This window comes from Passer montanus, unplaced genomic scaffold (genome assembly GCF_014805655.1).
Source record: "Passer montanus isolate IOZ18808 unplaced genomic scaffold, ASM1480565v1 scaffold20, whole genome shotgun sequence".
Taxonomy (NCBI): Eukaryota; Metazoa; Chordata; class Aves; order Passeriformes; family Passeridae; genus Passer; species Passer montanus.
In genome coordinates, this window is record NW_024366592.1 from 1,959,693 (window position 1) to 1,977,318 (window position 17,626).

At 41.4% G+C, this 17,626-nt stretch overlaps 1 protein-coding gene across 1 annotated transcript in view; it reads left to right on the forward strand.

Moving 5' to 3' along the window:
• The window catches only part of RERG (RAS like estrogen regulated growth inhibitor), a 95,980-nt gene that overhangs the window by 60,227 nt on the left and 18,127 nt on the right, over positions 1-17,626 (forward strand). The window contains exon 2 of the mRNA XM_039708257.1: positions 16,998-17,054. Within this exon, the coding sequence (XP_039564191.1) occupies positions 16,998-17,054 (57 nt within the window). The remainder of the gene's footprint in view (positions 1-16,997; positions 17,055-17,626) is intronic.

Sequence of the window (17,626 nt, forward strand, 5' to 3'; positions counted from 1 at the left end):
CCCTCTACCTTAGATATGGACTCAAACAGCAAATCAGAATCCTGCAGAAAGGTGAACCTTGCAATTCTGTTGGAGTGGTTTGCTTTTTCTGGTGTGTCAGATGGCTGGAGCTGTTGACTGGCTGCATTTGTCCGTGTCAGTGTTTGCTGTCCTTTCCACTTGGGTTCTGCTGACATTTCTTGCTTCTTTCTCTCTCCTGCTCACAGTAAATTGCCTCTGGTTCCACGCAGACTTTTTCTGTTAACAAATGAAAAAGCTCAGATTTAAAATTAACTGCTTTTTACTTGTGTCAAGTAGGGCAGGCCTGAATTTGGCTTTTATTTAGGCTGGTAAACTATTTACTCTGCAGTACATATGGAAGTCAAAGCTGGTGGTTGGGGATTCTTTTGGCCCCTCATTTCTCTCATCTCTTACTCAGAGAAGCAAAGTTTTCTGAACAGTTTCCTGTGAAAGAACCACATTTACTCACAGAGAGCCTTGGACTGTCCCTAACCTTCCTACAGTATGCCAAAAAGACCCTCCAGGAGCCCAAATATCCTTCATGTTACTGAAAGCTGAATACATTCTTAAATATGAGCATGGGCTCCTTGCAACTCTTTACCCCAGGGACAGAGGTAGAGATAAATTATAATTAATCCAGATTATAATCCAATGCAAGAACCTAATCCATCAACTAGGCAAAAATTTATTGGAGAAATTACCCTTGTGAGGCCAAAATAGCAAATAGATCCCTGACACATCTTAGATATCAACCTAAGATTCCCAGTTTTTTTGAATTTATCCGATTGTGCAGGTGGCCAAATATACGTTTGATGTCTGTTAAATTAGATGGCTGCAAAGCTTGGGAGCCAATTTATTTAGGTTGAAGAACCTTGTGCAAAATCATTTAAAACTTCATACTAATTTCCCAGTATGGAGTACCTCTCTTACTTGTCTTTTTTTTTTGGTACTGCCAGTAGAATTTGCAGCTGAAAAATATACTTCTTTCATTTGCAAAAAAACATTGTTAGCATGATTACCTCTGAGGAAACAAAAACCTGTAAACACTTTGGTACTTGTTCCTGATTTATTTCTGTGGTTTGCACATCTGCTCTTCTGTCCCATATAACATACTCTTGTTCATCCAGTTCCATATTTATCCACAAAACTGCTAATTGATTTAAGTGGAAGCTGTAGGAATAATTACATGTGTTGATATAAAATCTGTAATGAAGGTCTAAGCTGGCATAGATGCAGTAGAACTTGCAAAGCTAGTAGGGGGTGTACCTCTTCTTGGAAATAATAAAAATGACAGAAAATTCAAGTTGCAAACAGAGATTGAGGGCCAAAATTGTTACTATGTGTATGTTCTTAGAGCTGCAAAAAAGTGCCAGGAAAATCTGATTAGGTCCCTATTTGCATCTGAGAATCTTCAATACATTTATGTTTATGATAAATGGGAATTTTTGACTCAGGCTTATGTTGGAATTGGGCCTTTGGGAAAAAACTAACCTCACTGAAGCAATTGGGAAATCTTTCAAGTACCTTTTCATGATTTCCTAATCTTTTAGGTCAGTGTCATCCAACATTTTGTCAACCATAGACCAAATGATGTTGTAGGATTTTGCTCAGATTGGGCTTTTGGTGACAAATATACTTTATGGTCTTCCAGAGCAGTGGAAAGATCATTTTGCCAGGGGTAGGTGGAAAAGGCCCATGATCTGTGTAGCCCTGCACCAAGCCTATGGAGTGACCAGGTACTTTATCAACCCTCTTTTTATGACACTTTACTGACCAAAGGAGGGGAGAAAAACCCCATAATTCCATCAATTCAAGTCCTGTTGGAGAGAAACATAAGAAAGTTTATCTACTAATTTTACATAAGTCTTAGCCTTGTCCTCTGTGTGGGTGGATCACAGCTGACTTGCCTGTGCTGGAGAATCAAGACTCAGATACAGAAATCCGAAGACCTGTGGGAAATATGGCCAGCACTGTTTGGATGAGTAAGAGGAAAGAAAGGATATGAGAACATCATTACTAAGAACTAGCTTGAACCTTAGTTATCAGAGAAGTGTTCATATTTTTTTGTCTAGTGTAAAAAGAAGGTCCTTCTGAAAAGGGCGGAAGAAATATAGATCAAGAAGAATAAAGGGGAAGGTTGCCATGAAATTTTATTTAAATCTGAAGTATTACAGGTTTTCTTTCACAAAATGGGAGGGCTCACTGAGAGGAAAATAACCTAAAATGGCAACATTTTCATGAAAAAAGTTCCAATCAAACCCCTGCTGGCAAGGGCAAGATAATGCTATCAAAACTCATTTTTCTTTACATACTATTTCTACTTCCTTTACAGAACTTCACCCTGCCTTGTCCCCTTGTCCCCAGGCTGTGATTTCACTAAACCAGTGCTCTTACCATGGCCCGTTTGGCACAGATTCCTGAGTGCCACCATGACACCACTGTGGCTTAATTCATTAATTGCCTGTTGTGGTTTACAGCACAGCCATCTGCCATTCATAAGGCACTCCTGTGGGAGAGAGCTTCAGTCTGGTGGGGCAAACACCAGCTGAATCTACTCCTAGCCAGCATTTATTGTCCATGTTTCCTTAGCTGTGTGGTTATGGATGTCTGTGGGATGCTGTTGTACTCCTCTGTTAGGCCATGTGCTTTCTTTAGTAATTAGGTTTAAGATCTTGAGGAGTGAATAAATGGGGCTTTGGCTTAGTGAGAAGGCACAGAGAGGCTGGTAAGCACTTGGAGTGATGCCTTGGACCGAAAGTGGACAATTGTAAAGTATCTGCATCCAAGGGATTTCCAGCAGGATCCACAGCAAGTGTCTGAACCCTGCAGCAGTTAGTGGGGAGTGGCTGGGATGCTGCAGCAGCACCATCCAGACAGCTGTGGAAGGGTCACACACACAGGACAGCAATTAAAGATTAGAGAGAAAAAGAGTTTTTGAGGAGTTCTCCACCCGAAAAGTCAAAACTTGGCCTAGCAGTCCTCTTCCCAATGATTATTGAAGTGCTGTAGTTTAGCCAGGTTTTACAAGAGAAAGACCAGGAGGCAGCCTATCCACACAAGACCTGCTGGCATATAGCAGCTGTACTTTAATTTACATGCAAGATGATTTTCCAGACACAGGCAAGCTTTCCCAAGCCAGGAACAGCATAGGAAGAACTTGAAAAATCAGTGAAATATTTGCAAGAACCCTCACATAGAAGACTTTGGAGAGATGAGAAGCTCTCTCTTTTTAGGAGACTCCACTCTACAATTCAGGAACTTAAGCCAAGCCTCCTTGTTTTTAGCTATTGCAGGCCCTGGGATTTCAGTCTTAACTTCTTTTCTGTATGGTTGGGTCTGCTGCCCATATCAGTTTGAGAAGATCACTCACTGCATCTAAACAACTCCCTGGGGCAGGAGCTTCAACCTACACAGAGAAAAGCTTTGATGACTCCAGTAGGTTGTGCCTCAGGCTGCATTGAAAGAAAGAAGAATTCAGTACAAAAGTCATGCCAGAAATATACCCAGCTGCTCTGAGCAATGGCAGGGCACTTCCCAGCTGCTGAACAATTTAACAGCCCAATCCAAAATAGCCTCCTGATGTGATTATTCCACCAGGAATAATTGTAAATTTTCTACCCTTTCAATGTCAGATTGATTTCCAGGAATGTTTTTCTTTTTTTCCAGCGCACAGCCCTCTGTCTCAGTGGTTTATCTGATAGTAGCTTGCATTGGGCCTGATCTGATAGTAGCTGCTTCTCTGCTTTCCCAAATTCACAGTCCTGGTCTTATCTGCCCTAGCAATGCCTGACATATCTTAATATGTTGAACTTTATCTGGTTAAAATGAGAGTACATTGTTTGCCCCTTTTCTAGCCAGACCATGCTCATGGCCTTAGAGCAGTGAATTATTCAGCTCTTCTCGCCACTTCTCTTGGGCTAAACCCTGAAGAATGGGAGGGAAGGGAATTCAGAGAATGGGGTGGAATAACAAAATTCCTGCTTGAGCTCTGATCTCCATGGCAGTGGTGAGAGCAGGAGTTGCTGCTTCGACTGCTGGTTCTTCAGAGACTGCTGAAACTTCAGACCATCTCTAACACCAGGACAGCAGGTGGGGCAGACAGAGAGGAGCAGAGCAATGCTGCTGGGGGGCACAGGAGCAGGATTGCTGGGTTTGACTGTCCCCCCCTAGGGCTCCATCACTTCTGCCCTGGGTGGATGAGCAGGAGGTGCCTCAGCCCTCCCAGGTGCTCTTCCATCTAAAGATAAAGCCTCCAGGGCAGGACACTGATTAGAGTAGATTTAAAGTCCTCTTCCTCTATATGAAACCAAAAGAGTAAAGGAGGGACTTAAGACTAGTTTAAAAAATAACCCTTGCTCCTGTAAAAAAGGTCAGCCAAGCTTTCAGCTTTGGCTGAGCTCAGCTGGAGCTGAAGAGTTCACCCCACCCACAGCAGGGTCATCTGTGAGACCACAAGGCTCATCTTTACCTCCTGGGGAGGCTGTGCCAGGATGCATCAGGAAAGTTAAAAATGCCATCTAAATTTGCTTCCTCTTTTAAAAGCAGTAAAGAACTGAGAGTTATAGACTATTCTTGCAGTCTGTAAGCAGCTTCTAAAGGTACATTTGTGAAAGCATTGTTTCAGCATCCAAGTGCTATTTATATTTGTAAAACACTTCTGCTTTGTCAGCATCAGTCTATCTGCAGTGATAATCCATTTATACCAGCAGCAATAGCATTACACACAAGTTCCAGATGAAACCAGAGAATGGCCAGGGAAACTAAAGACCAAAATTTTTAACAGCTGCTTGGAAACTGAAAAAGGAAGACAAGCTGCAAAAAAATTTCTAGAAATGCCCTAGTGTAAGAGAAATCTCCAGGTGTAGCAACAACAAACCAAATAACAACAAAACCAATGAAAACAAACAAAAAAGAACCAAGAAAAAAAGCCCACAACAAACCAATTTTGGGAAAAGAGCATCTTTTGAATCAGGAGAATTTAATTAAATCCAGATAGAGTCTATCCCCACACACAAATGAATCAATATGGCTGGGTGGGTGCACTTAGAGCTACAGACTGGGGACTGACAAGAGGCTTGGAGGGCAGGAATGGGTGGGACTACACTGGGAAAGGGCATCCTTTCAGCTCTACAACGTTTAAATACTTCTGGGCACCATGCTGACTACCTCTCTGTTCTGCCAGGGACACTAATAGTGCTGAAAAGTGCCCATTACTCTGGGCAAAGCAAAATGTAAAGCACAGTGAAGCAAGGAATGTAAACCACCTCTTGGACTGGTTCCCTAGTCACTGCACCAGCTTTCACCATGAGCAATTGGAGGTTTTTTAACTTGTTAAATTTGGAGTCCCAGGACTGTGTTGCTTCACCTCTCATTGTGAGCAGCTAAGAAAATGCAGATTGCTGCAGCCACTCCAGGGCACTCTGCAGGGCAGTAACGGGAGAAAGAAACGTATACTGTGTTGTTCAACTGCTGTCAGAGAGACTGGAATTGTTTATGTGCTCTCTGCTCACTCTGGAAAGAGCTCAGGGTGAAACTGAGGAAGTGTTCTTAAAACAAAGCATTAGAAGGAAAACTTAGCCATGAGAGGTTTGTCATGCTGGCCTGAGAAAATAATAGAAGCTACTTATTGTATTTGTAGGGAATGCCCCAGTGAAGGCAGGAATGATGAGTCTGACTCCATGTTCTCAGAAGGCTAATTTATTACTTTATCTTAGATTTTTCAGAGAATGTGAATGCCACAGCTAATATCATCATAATTGCAAACTTCCTTAGAGCTGCATGATCTCTGAGCCCTGACACTGCTGCCCACTGTGGTGGTGTGTATCCACCAAGGTTCAGGATGGAGGGGAGGGTCCTTGAAGGGGAAGATTCCCTTGCCAAACTACTGTGGTATCTTTAAAGTCCCCCTGGTACAAACAGGAACTTGGTGTTTTCAGCCTCATGTAAAAGGAATGAAGAAAATCCCATCACTAAGGTCACTTCAAAGTGGATAAACCACTGCATGAGATAATGACTGAAAGAGCCCTGAATATATGAGTTGTTATATATCTTATCTGTGTAATTTCTATGGACGAGAGAATCTCACCCAGATAACACCTCAGACTTTTGGAGTACAACTCATTATTCAGCATGGATAAATGTAGAAAAGCTCCCTCTAAATGCAGGCTTTTAACTAAGTACAGCTGATTGCTCAGCTGAAACCAGAAGAGCACTCCCTTTAGCTCTTGCACTCTGGGGAGGCAGGGCCAGGTCTCCTGGCAGCTGTGATGAACATCATAAACTAAGTTATGTTAATCCTCCAAGTTCCAGACTTGAGATAAGTCAGAGGTTTTACAGCACCCATTATCTACTACTGTGGCTTTTATTTTGTTTGAAGCCATGCAGTGTTTATTAGCTGAATGCCCTTAAGCATTGAGAATGAAAGCAGAAATTTACCATTTAAATTTAGATCATGCTTCCCCCCCTGTCACACACACACACATAATTTTAAAGTTTACTCTGAACAGTTCCCAGGATTGTGTGTCCAGATTCCAAGCAGAAGGCTAATAATAACCCCTACATTATTATAGGCACCAAATGGGTGCTCATAAAACCATAGTTGCAGCCAGAGATAGGAGATGATAGTTGTTTATCAAAACAATGAATTAGTTTAAATTCATTTCGTGCTGTCACTAGCACTGGGAGCCAAGCACAGCACTCTGTAGTGCACTGACTGGACCACTTAGCAGTATTTATCCCTGCCCATTACAGCATGGCCTTGTAGGAAATCACTGCTTCCAGGATCTGGGATTAATCATCCTCCTCCTGACAGAGGTTGTATGGGATGAGCAGTGATGGGAGCCCAGGCAGAGCACCAGTGAGGCTTCAGACAATCTGGCTTTGCTTACTGGTGGTTTGTGAAGAGCTGCTCTCCACCCACACCCATTCCTCCAACCTGCTCCACAAAAGAAAAGTGATGCTGGGGATATACCCTGAAACACCATCAGGTACCCATTCCATCTCCCCCAGGGTCACTTTTCTGCCTCCAGGAGCAATCAGCAGCAGCATGTTAGGAAACCTTTGCTCAGACTGAGCTTTTCTTTTCATCTAATCATTTCTACACTTTGCAACACATTTGTTTTTACTGTGAGAAAGATGTGGTCCACAGTGTTTGCCTTCCATTTAATTTCAGTTGTTGATCACAGTGTTTCTATCATTCTCTTTTATCATCCTGCAGCACTGCAAACCCTACTGTGGAAAGACCTCCTAAAGAGTTTCTCTGCTCCTCCTGCTGTCTCTCTTAATTCTCCAGGTGTAAAGGCAAAGCTGTTTGCTCTTTAAAAAAAAAATTAAATTCCTGGTACAAACAAAAGTTCAAGGTTACAGGGGCTAGCAAATAACAGGAACAAGTGTCTTTACAACACAGAGAAAAAAGGGAGGGTAAAAAAAAAAGAGAGGCATAGCTATGAGAATAATAGCTGATTTTGAAAAAGATGGGTTCCCCTGAATATTGTGTTGTGCACCTTGTTTAAAAGATGTAACATTTATCAAGACTCATGTCATCAGAGTCATAAAAAAAAAAGAGGGGCATAGCTATGAGAATAATAGCTGATTTTGAAAAAGATGGGTTCCCCTGAATATTGTGTTGTGCACCTTGTTTAAAAGATGTAACATTTATCAAGGCTCATGTCATCAGAGTCATAAAAAAAAAAAAGAGGATCATTAAAAATCCATGAGTCAGTTTTCAATGTATTTTGTTGCCTTAATTTCTCATCTTCCTGGGACACAGGCCTGCATCCATCAACTGATTCAATCCTCAGTCATCAATCAATAGGGCTGGTGCAGACTTCTGGTGTTCACCTAAGCTCCATTGTCAAAGAAAGATGGAAATGGCACAGGACATTGGCACAGGACATGGATCTTTCAAGATCTTCCTGAATATCCTGCTCTAGCTGGATTGTAATCACATTGCAAAGCTTTTCCAGGTTGCCTGAGATTTCCATGGAGTCAAATCCAGAAAGCCAAGGTGTACATGCAAAAAAAAAATAAAAGTTTACCACAGCAAAAGCCAGGGAACAGCTTGATTTTAGTATACATAACTGAAAATAAGACAAGAAAATTATTATAGCCAGGCTGAGGAGAAGAGGGTGACAGCTGGTCTGTTCAGACTCTGACCACACAGAAACACCCAGTGCTGTCTACCAACATGAAATACAGAGCCCTGCATCCCTTAATGACATTTCTAGTCACCATTTGTGCTGCTCCATACAGACTGAGTGAGACAGTGGTAGAGCAAGGCACTCTGACAGAAGTACTTTTCGTGTTGTGAAGATTACAAGAACAGGCAGTGGTCCAGCATTAATGCCAGTGGCTTTACTCACTCAGTGTGCCAGCTGCCCTCCCATTCAAACTGACTCACCAGAGCCTGATAAAACTGTATTTTTAAAGCACTTTGACTTACTCTAAGCTGCAAATAGTAAGTTGTGCCTTTCCAGCATGACTTTATCCTTACCAGAACATACCACGTCAAACAAAATGGCTTTTGCTCCCAGCCAGAGCAGCAGAAGGGAAGATGTTGGAACTCCAGCCCTCAGAACTATCAAGTCCTAACCCCAAGAGGAGCCAGATTGGTTCCTGAAATTCCTTAGGAGCAGCATCCCCCTGGGCAGGGCTGGGATTTGTGGCCAGGTTGCTGCTGGCAGCCAGGAAGGTCTCACAGAGCAGCTGGACCCTGCTGACCAGTCCCTACCCTGGCCAAGGTCTCACAGAAAACTCGCTTTAAACTTTGTTGGAAGCATTTCTTCATCTCCTTGGTGCTTGAGACCGTGCCCCCTCTCCCAGTCCCTGGGAAAGTGGAGTAGGACGTGTGCACTAAGAAGGCGACAGCTTCACCTCTCTCCCCTTTCTTCCAATTCTTCCTACTCATCTCTTGGCTTCTGAGCAAGGGAGAGGGAAGAGAGAAGGGATCAGACCAAAAGCTGGAAGAGACCCTAAAAAAACCCCAAAAAACCAACAAAAACCCCACTCTTCCACAAAAGAAACCCCCAACCTCCAAACCAAAAAGAATAACCAAAACAAACAAACAAAAAAACCAACCAAAAACAAAAAAACACCCAAAAACAAAACAAAGAAACCCCCCAAAACAAAAACAAACAAACAAAAAAAAAAAGAACAAAAAACCCCCCCCAAATAACCAAAAGAAAACTAAAAAAAAACCAAAGAAACCAAAGCAAACCAACCAAACAAACAAAAACCCCAAAAAAGCAATATCACCACCAACACCAAAAAATCACAACAAAACAAAAACCCCCACCTCAGCACTGGCCGTGTGTTTATGGCCACTCTTTCTGGTGCTCCACACCATCCTAGGAGCAGTTCAAGGCATCTCCAAAATATCCCAAATTACTTTTTCCTTCAGGAGTGTAACTCATGTTGGCTACACCATATTTCAGGCTCAGCTCTGATGGAGTAAATCAATTTTGAACCCTTTTGGCACACAGGAATCTGCTGAAATCAAGGAGCTGGTGCAGGCTACAGCAAAGTGTGCCTTTGCCTTCCCCCTGGAAGTGACACCTGGATAAAAGGATCCAGTTAATCCCCCAGATTTCTCCAGTGGGATACAAAAAAACAGTGAATGAAAGAAAATCAGGGGTTAGTAAAGCTGGGTTTGTTTGTTTTAAATATGCAATTCCTAAATTGCAAGTTCTTTGAAGACAAATGGTGAGGTGTTGAGTAATTTCCTTTGAAAATCAAAAAAACCTAACTTCCTTGCAAAAAATGGCCTTTCTGTTCAAAATACATTTACCAACAAAAAATTCATGCATGCAAAAATTCTTTGACAATAACCAGATCATCCTGCCATTGAAAGCATTATAGAATTCCCTCCTCTATCTCCTTTCTTTCTTTTTCTTCTTAAAGGTGACAAACTAATTTGAGTTTGAGTTTTAGCTTTTTTTTTTGTTAGGATTGGGATTAAATGTGTGAGATGGTATTTCTTGTTTGGATTCAGATGTTTATTAGTTTTTATCTCTATTATAGTTTTCAACAAATTAAAAAATTGAGTTGCATTTTTCTCTTTATAAAGCTTTTTAAGGCTAAATTGTCTAATTAAGAAATTACACTTAAATTAGTAGTTAACTACTTGTGATTCATAATGTGGATTTTTATGTAATTACACAATACTGCTTAAACTTATGAAGAAGAAGGTGGAGAAGAAGGATTAGCTTCTGGTTTTAAATTTTTTCTCTTGTTTTATATATATTACTGTATTTTAAAACTTCACATTTTCTACTATGTGATATTACACACTTGTGTTCAAACTGCACACTTATAATCTCAGTTTTATCACTCAATTTTGGAAGCCTTCTCCACGGCCTCAGGTCAAATGCAGTGTTCTCTTGGGGGCCAGTGCCTGCCAGCACAGAAAGTCTGAAATTCTCAGTAACCAGGGTTCCAACACATATGTGTTAGTAACAGCACACCAGAAAGTTCAGGTTTCACAAATGGGGTGACAGAACAAGTTACACAATGAAGTCAACAAAGAGAAATTATACAAGTGTGGATATTGCCCTAAAATGATCAAAACCATTGGACACAGCAGTCTGATAACTTACCTTTCACATGAGTGCAATAAACACTCATGTGACATAAACAACCTTATGCTGAATTCATATGTTATGGAACAGGGTAATGTAATGTAAATTAAGCCGCCTGCTTGAGTTCCACATGCAGCAACCTTTGTAAAAAAATGCCTTGAGCACTGAAAGCAGTGGGGAGAGCATTACAACAAAAATCCTCCTGTTCAGTGAGGATGGGGTGAATGACTCCTAATCAATAAAAAAGTCAGGGTGAACTGTCCAGAAGAGCATACAAAGAAGTCCAGTCTCCTATGAAGATAGTTGAGATTAATATGTAAATGCACTGGGCCATGGACTTCCAGAATTTCAGATAACTCCTTGAAACAGGTTATTTTTCCCCAGGCTCTTTCCACTCAGAAGTTCCTAAAATTGCATATTTCCCACAGAAGCAAAATGCCATTACATCTGAGATAGATGGAAAATGCCATTAACAGAAGAAATGCTCCCCAAAACCTTGTAGCAGAAATTGAAAAGTGACAGTGGCATGAAATACACTGACATTTAGTCAGGCTGGAATATGAATAACCTGATGGAGACTGCAAAAAAAGCAGAGCTGAGCAGGAGTGTGGTCTTTGTCCCTTCCACAGTAGGATACTCTTTCCAAACAACTTGTGAAAAGAAGGTCAGTTATTGACATCTAATTGGACAACCTGCTGAATTATTGCCTTTGGAGTCCTACTGCCTTCACATTCTGCATGTAAAATATTGTTCACTGTAAAGATAAATCCAATCTACAGCACTTAATATTGTGCGTTTGAAAGCTTATTAGTGGTTTTGAAATACTTGAACGTGGAATGGTGGTTTCAACCATGATCCTGCAGTGGGAATTGAGATATTTGAGACAGGTAGTCCAGTCCTTTTATATTCCACCAGAACAAAAAGACATTTGAACCACTCTTGGTGCTCAGATTTGAACCCACAGCACTGAAGCCCTTTCCATCACCGCTGAAGAAAAAGGCTTGCATTACACTGTGAGACCTCCTGAAAGGCAAAACCAGCACATTTCATCCCACAGCTGTTCAATCCTGGGCTGCATTTGCTACAGCAGTGTATATATACACCTGTATATACACACACATTGTTGCAGATGAATTGCTTTGTGGTATATATAAGAATATATACATTTGGTATTTATGTTTAATTGATCTTTATATATTAAAGTATACATACTTTTGAACTTACATTGGCAGTCACTGGAGGACCTCCCTGTGCTGTTAAAGAAAAATTATCATAAACAGGAATTTTTCTGAACAACTTAAGACAGTGACTTAAAAGTGACTAAAACAGAGATTGAAACAGCAAGGCAGTGTAAAACTACACATTTTTATACTTCATTGAGTTTTCCCATATTTTTCTCACTGATCTTGCTTTGCTCCATTAGATTTACTGCAGGAAAAGTCTAGTTTGCTGCAACAGGTCCAAACATCAGAAGTGGCCATGGTGAGCAAACCAAGAGAGGAGGCAGAGAAGTCCTGCTGTTGATGTCTCACCAGCCCTCACATCCCCACATCACGGAATTGCCAGAGATCCCATCAGAGCTGAGTCAAACTCAGGCCCACGGGTGCAGAGCGAGGCAATGAGTGCATGCTTGCATCCCTGATGGATCAGAAAAGGACTCTGCATTTATAAGTTCACACTTTCCCCCACACACAGACACCCCCAGACGACCTGCATTCCCAGAGGCAAATTAAATTCTCATGGTTTTGCCTTTAAAAGAAACCATTATTTCCTGAAGGTGGGCATGGAGCTGTTTAAGGAGGCAGAGCATCACCAGCCAGAATCCAGAGCACTGCCATCCTGCAGGCTGGAACCCACCCCATCTTCCAGGGGGGCTGAAATTCCAATACCTAAAAGGCCTCTGAGAAGGTGAATGGGGAATGAACTCTCTAACAAAAATATGTATTTTAAGAAATAGTGAAATACTTCATTTCTGAAAGTGCCTTTTGATCATTAGAACCTTTGGTTTTAACCATTCTGGTGTCTCCTGCCAAGTGTGGTTTACTGATGACACATCATCATGGCACCAGGAATGGACTTGTTGATAAGTTAAATAATGGGACTACTTTCAGACCATTTTTATAGCTGAAAATTCTCATGGCATAAAAGAGTCATCATACAGTTATTTCACTGTGGAAAACTGTTATTTTTCTTAGAATAACTTTGAACTCTGTAGCTTTTTGGGAAGGGGATTGTTTTTCAAATAAAACCCTGCTTCCTTTCTTCCCCAAAAAACTCAGCTTGTCTTAGCTGGAACGATACCAAATCCATTAAGATATGTATTCAGACAGATTGTAAATTTAGCTAGAGCATTTATATGTTACTAAATCCAAAGAAAGATCTCAAGCAAGATGCAAAATGTGACACACACACACACACAAAAAAGTTCCAAAATATATGGAATGGGATTTTTAAAGCTGAGCAAGGGACTCAGCCACACAAGTTTGAAAGAAAGTGATTAATTATGTGGCTGATAACCTTGGTTTATATGCCATGTTAAATCCTGGTGTAACTTCATTGTCTTCAGTGGAGCTGCTCTGCAAATGTATTTGACAGATAGTCATGATTCTTCTCCAAGAATAACTTCTGAGGCAGAAATTTTAAAACATGAGTGAATGAAAGTCCTGTGCCAAGTCCTACCCTAATTTATGCCCTGTACCAAACAGCTGAGTTGGAAGTGAGGGTGTCAGGAAAGGCAGAAGGAGACATGAGTCTGTTCTTCCTTAGCTGGGACGTTACATCAATTCCCCTTGGTGATGGTCATGTCTCCAAACAACACAGCAGGAATCCACAACGCAGCTTGTGGGACATTCTTTCCTTCCAAGCCTGCAAGTTCTTGTATTTCACAAGCTCTAAGTGTTCAGGGAGGACCCTGGACTAGTCTCAGTGGAGAGCCATGAAATTCACTCCTATTAACTACTGCATCAATCTGGGCCTGGGCTGCTTCAAAATGAATTTGAGGATGAGCACTGGAAATGGCCATTTTAATATGAATATTGGAATTAGTCACTTAATTTAATCAGAAAATAATGTGTTTCAGACAGGCTCGGTCTCAATGTTATTTTGAATCAAAACCCAGCATTTGGATTGGTTTTCTTTGGTCTGATGGGTTATTTTTGGCTCATTATCAGCATTAAACATGTCTAAGTAAAACTGACTGGTCCAACAGTACACACACCTTTGCTCAGGTGAGAGGGAAGCAATGCCCATCTCAACTCATCTTTTATGCAACATTACTAAGGACACGAGGGGGATTTATTATTTTTCCCAAAGCATCATTTAAGCCAGCAGCAATCTGAGTGCTCCAGCTCTAAGCCTAGCAAATTGTTCATGTCCTCACTCCTGATTCTTCTGCTGGCAGAGCTATTTTACAGCAAAGTGATGTAATCTGGCAGTGAGTGAGCTCAACATAAACAGCATGGCTCCAGTAATACCCCTGCTCCAGGGGATCATTGCTGGGGCAGGAGGAACCAGCCAGCAAGCTGGTCTCCAGACTGACAGCCCAAGCACTTGGATGCCCTTCCCAGCTCTTCCCCCATTGTCTATTTCCAGTCAAATCAGGCAGCAAAGTCCCATACATTGCTTTAATACCCCACTGGATGTTAGAGGCCCATCTGCTGAGCACCCCTAATGAGGCAAAAGTGAAGATATTTCCCATCCAACATGGTCTGCAATACTTATAAACAGAACAAGCTCTGGATCAAGAGCCTCTCACGCTCCCCATCTGCGAAATGCAGCTAGCTGCTAATCTTCAGCCTCATAAAAATGTGTGGAAGTGAAAAGCTTTATAGGATGCGCTGTGACCACTGCCATGACAGAGAGCAGCAGCATTTTTGAAGGAATTTGACTGGGTCAGAAGCAGGGAGGCTGAGCAGAGCCAGCCTTGGAGGAGTAGCAGCCCTGCACAGCCCCAAGGTGCCCCAAAAACAGACACAGAGCACACGGTTCTGGAGCTGATTGTTCCTCACTCACTGGGGTTGTGATAAGGGGGTATTTTCTTCCCTTCACTGGGCCCAAAGAAAAGGAAAGTATTTATAAAAATACTTTATTAGCAGCAGTGCCTAGCAAGTGGCTCACTGTGCTTTCTGTGCTCCCCTCTGAGGTCTGCCAGCAGAGAGGCTGATTGCCATCTGACTGTGCATGGCAGCCACCTCCCACCCTTCTTTCCTTAGTTCTACACCCTCCTAAACATGTAATTATTTATGTATCTGCAAGTGCTGGAGATAAATACAGCCTAGCCTCCCCCTTCTCTCAGAGCTTACACCTGTGATCTCTAATTCTTCACCTCTGCAGCACTGCACACCTTCACCATTTCATCCTGTGTGCATAACTGTGGGTTATGTACCCTGGGGTTTTATGTAACCTGGGTTTCTCCTCCCAGGCTCGTCTCAGCACCTCCAGCCCAGTTCTACTTCTACTTCTTATGGCTTGGCCCCTTCTAATCTCTCATATTTGGGCACCTCCAAAATCAGCTCTCTCCCTCTTTCCCTTCAGAGCTCTCTCTTAGTCATGCTTGACAGACTTCCAGTTCCCTCCATCATTTCTACTCCCCTCTGCAGCAATTTCCATTTACAAGTGCAAGTTTATCATAAAATATGAGGAACAATTTTAAGTATAGAAACCATTGGACAGGTTTTTTCTACCTTTACTCTTTCTTAACTTCTCCAGGTCCAGGCACAGGCTCTAGCACACATGTAGCCCATCACTGCTTCTCCTTCAGAGTATGGCTGTGAAAGCATTTTTTAATTCTTTAAAATTTATAATTTTTTAAAATCTGTTTGATTTTTAAAATCTGCTTTAACTCATTTTAAATCTGTTTAAATTCTCAAAATCTGGTTTTAAATCTGTTCTTGACAAAGAAGCCAATAAGAGAGAATCTATTACTAGCAATTAGAGAAGAATCATGACCAAACTTTCAAAACAACAAAATGCTTGAACTATTCCAGCTATGATAAAAGGTGCAGGAAAAAAGTCCTGGTGCAACATCACCATGGATGGGAAATTAGCTACAAAGAGCTTATCTTGATTTGTTATGGAATTCAAGTTAAGGACCATGGCTTTAAAAGTTACTTTGACTAAGAGTTGCCACATCTACTCTGAGGAACAAGGACAGCATTTCAGCAAAGCCTAAGCAAAAAAAATCAAAGTAGAATTTCCTAAGGAAAATAGAAACTTAAAATAACACCAAATAGAAACTTAAAATAACTTCAATTTGCTTCTTGTGTGGTGATCTCATTTCCTTAGGATCAGCTTCTTATTAGCCCTGCAAGTATGAGGAGGTATATTAATCTTCTTAAAACTAATAATCTGATTGTCTGATTAAGGAAATCTTAATTCATTTACATTTATTCTGCAGACTCTTGCCTTACCCTACTGTTGGGCATAGAAGTCTGGGATGGAGGGCATTCTCCTGGCTTCAGTTTTGAAAAGGATTAGAACTGGGTTTTACTGTCTACCTGCAACCAAAAGATGGAACAATCATCTGAGTCTGATGACAAGTTTTCTGTAGGTATAATTGCTGCACTCATAGCTTGTGCAGTGATATCTCTGGCTTCATTTGCAGAAAGGATTTTGGATGGTTTGCAGGGGTGAATGATTCATTTGCATCACTAGAAATTCAAAGCACTGCTTGGTTTTAAATTCAAGAATAATCAAAGTCTATATAAGTTGTTTTTAAAGGGTTTGGAGGGATAAAAAAATTTAAATACAAGAACATAAGTAGCAAGATCTTATCATATAAACTGAAAATAAGAACTATCTGTCCAGTGCTCCAAAATCTAAACTTTCTTTTCTATTTCTGCAAATTGATAAATAGCGCGTGTTGACCATTGGTTTGAAATATTTAATCCGTTTTCTTCAAGTAGGCAAAATGTGGAAATTAAACTGTTACAAGGAAGGCATGCCAAAAAAGAGAAGGAAGCTATTTAGCCAGTTATTTCTGCCTTACAAGGTTTACAATCCAAAGGCAAGTTTTCAAGAATAAAGTTATTTTGATCAACCCCTCATTTTGAAGTGTCAAAGCTGGTTCCAAAGCCGCCAACACTTTCCCCAATGGTTGTAGGATACCTAAAGCATCCAAAGCTTTAATGCTGCAAAAAGTTTTTGGTTTTGGTTTTTTGTTTGTTTTTTGTGGGGGGGATTTTTTTTTGTTGGTTGGTTGGTTTTTTGTTTGTTTTGTTCAGTTGCCCCCATCCAAAAGTGTGAAGTCGGCCACAGACAGCGACAAGTTCTCAAGTGCCCCAATAATCAATCCTGACTCCTGCTCACAGCTCAGGGGAGCTGCTACCTGTCCACTCACATAGAAAACTTTGCTGGGAAAGCTTTAAAACAATCTGCTGAGTTGATGCCTTGCCTTTCTGACCCAAAATCCCTTTGTCCCTGCAGCTCTCGTGGTGCGCTTCCTGACCAAGCGGTTCATCTGGGAGTACGACCCAACTCTAGGTAGGTGGTTTGTCCTGGAAGCCTGCTGTGGAATAATGGCATGGCTGAAGCAATGGAATCACAGAGTTAAAATTCCAAGCCTCAGTCAGCCTCTAAATCTGCTGCAAAAAAAAAGCTCATTTTAAGCTGGAACAAATTGTTGCCTAAGATGGCAGAACAGAGAAGCAGCAGCAGCAGACAAAAGCTGAGTTAGTGTGTGAGGCACATTTCTGCCCACTCAGAAATCCAGGGGAATTCTGCCATTGAAACAAATTGCTTCAGCATTAAACTCTTCAAATCATTTAGTGTGAGATCAGTCTTCTCCTTTCGAATAACCCAAATGTCTTCTGCTTGAGAGCAAGATGACTGGGATATAGATCTGTGTTCTGGGATAGAGATCTTAAAAGTCTGTGGCCAAAAAAAGGTTTTTATAGCCAGCCTACCTAGACTTAGGTACTTTTTTTGTCCTCATTTTCAAACATATATTATCTCTGAGTTTTTGGGTGACCAGATAGGGGCACCAGCCATCTAAAGGGCATCCACATGTCCCTTCCACTGCTCCCACTTAGCTCTGTTGGGTCTGGCATTTTTCA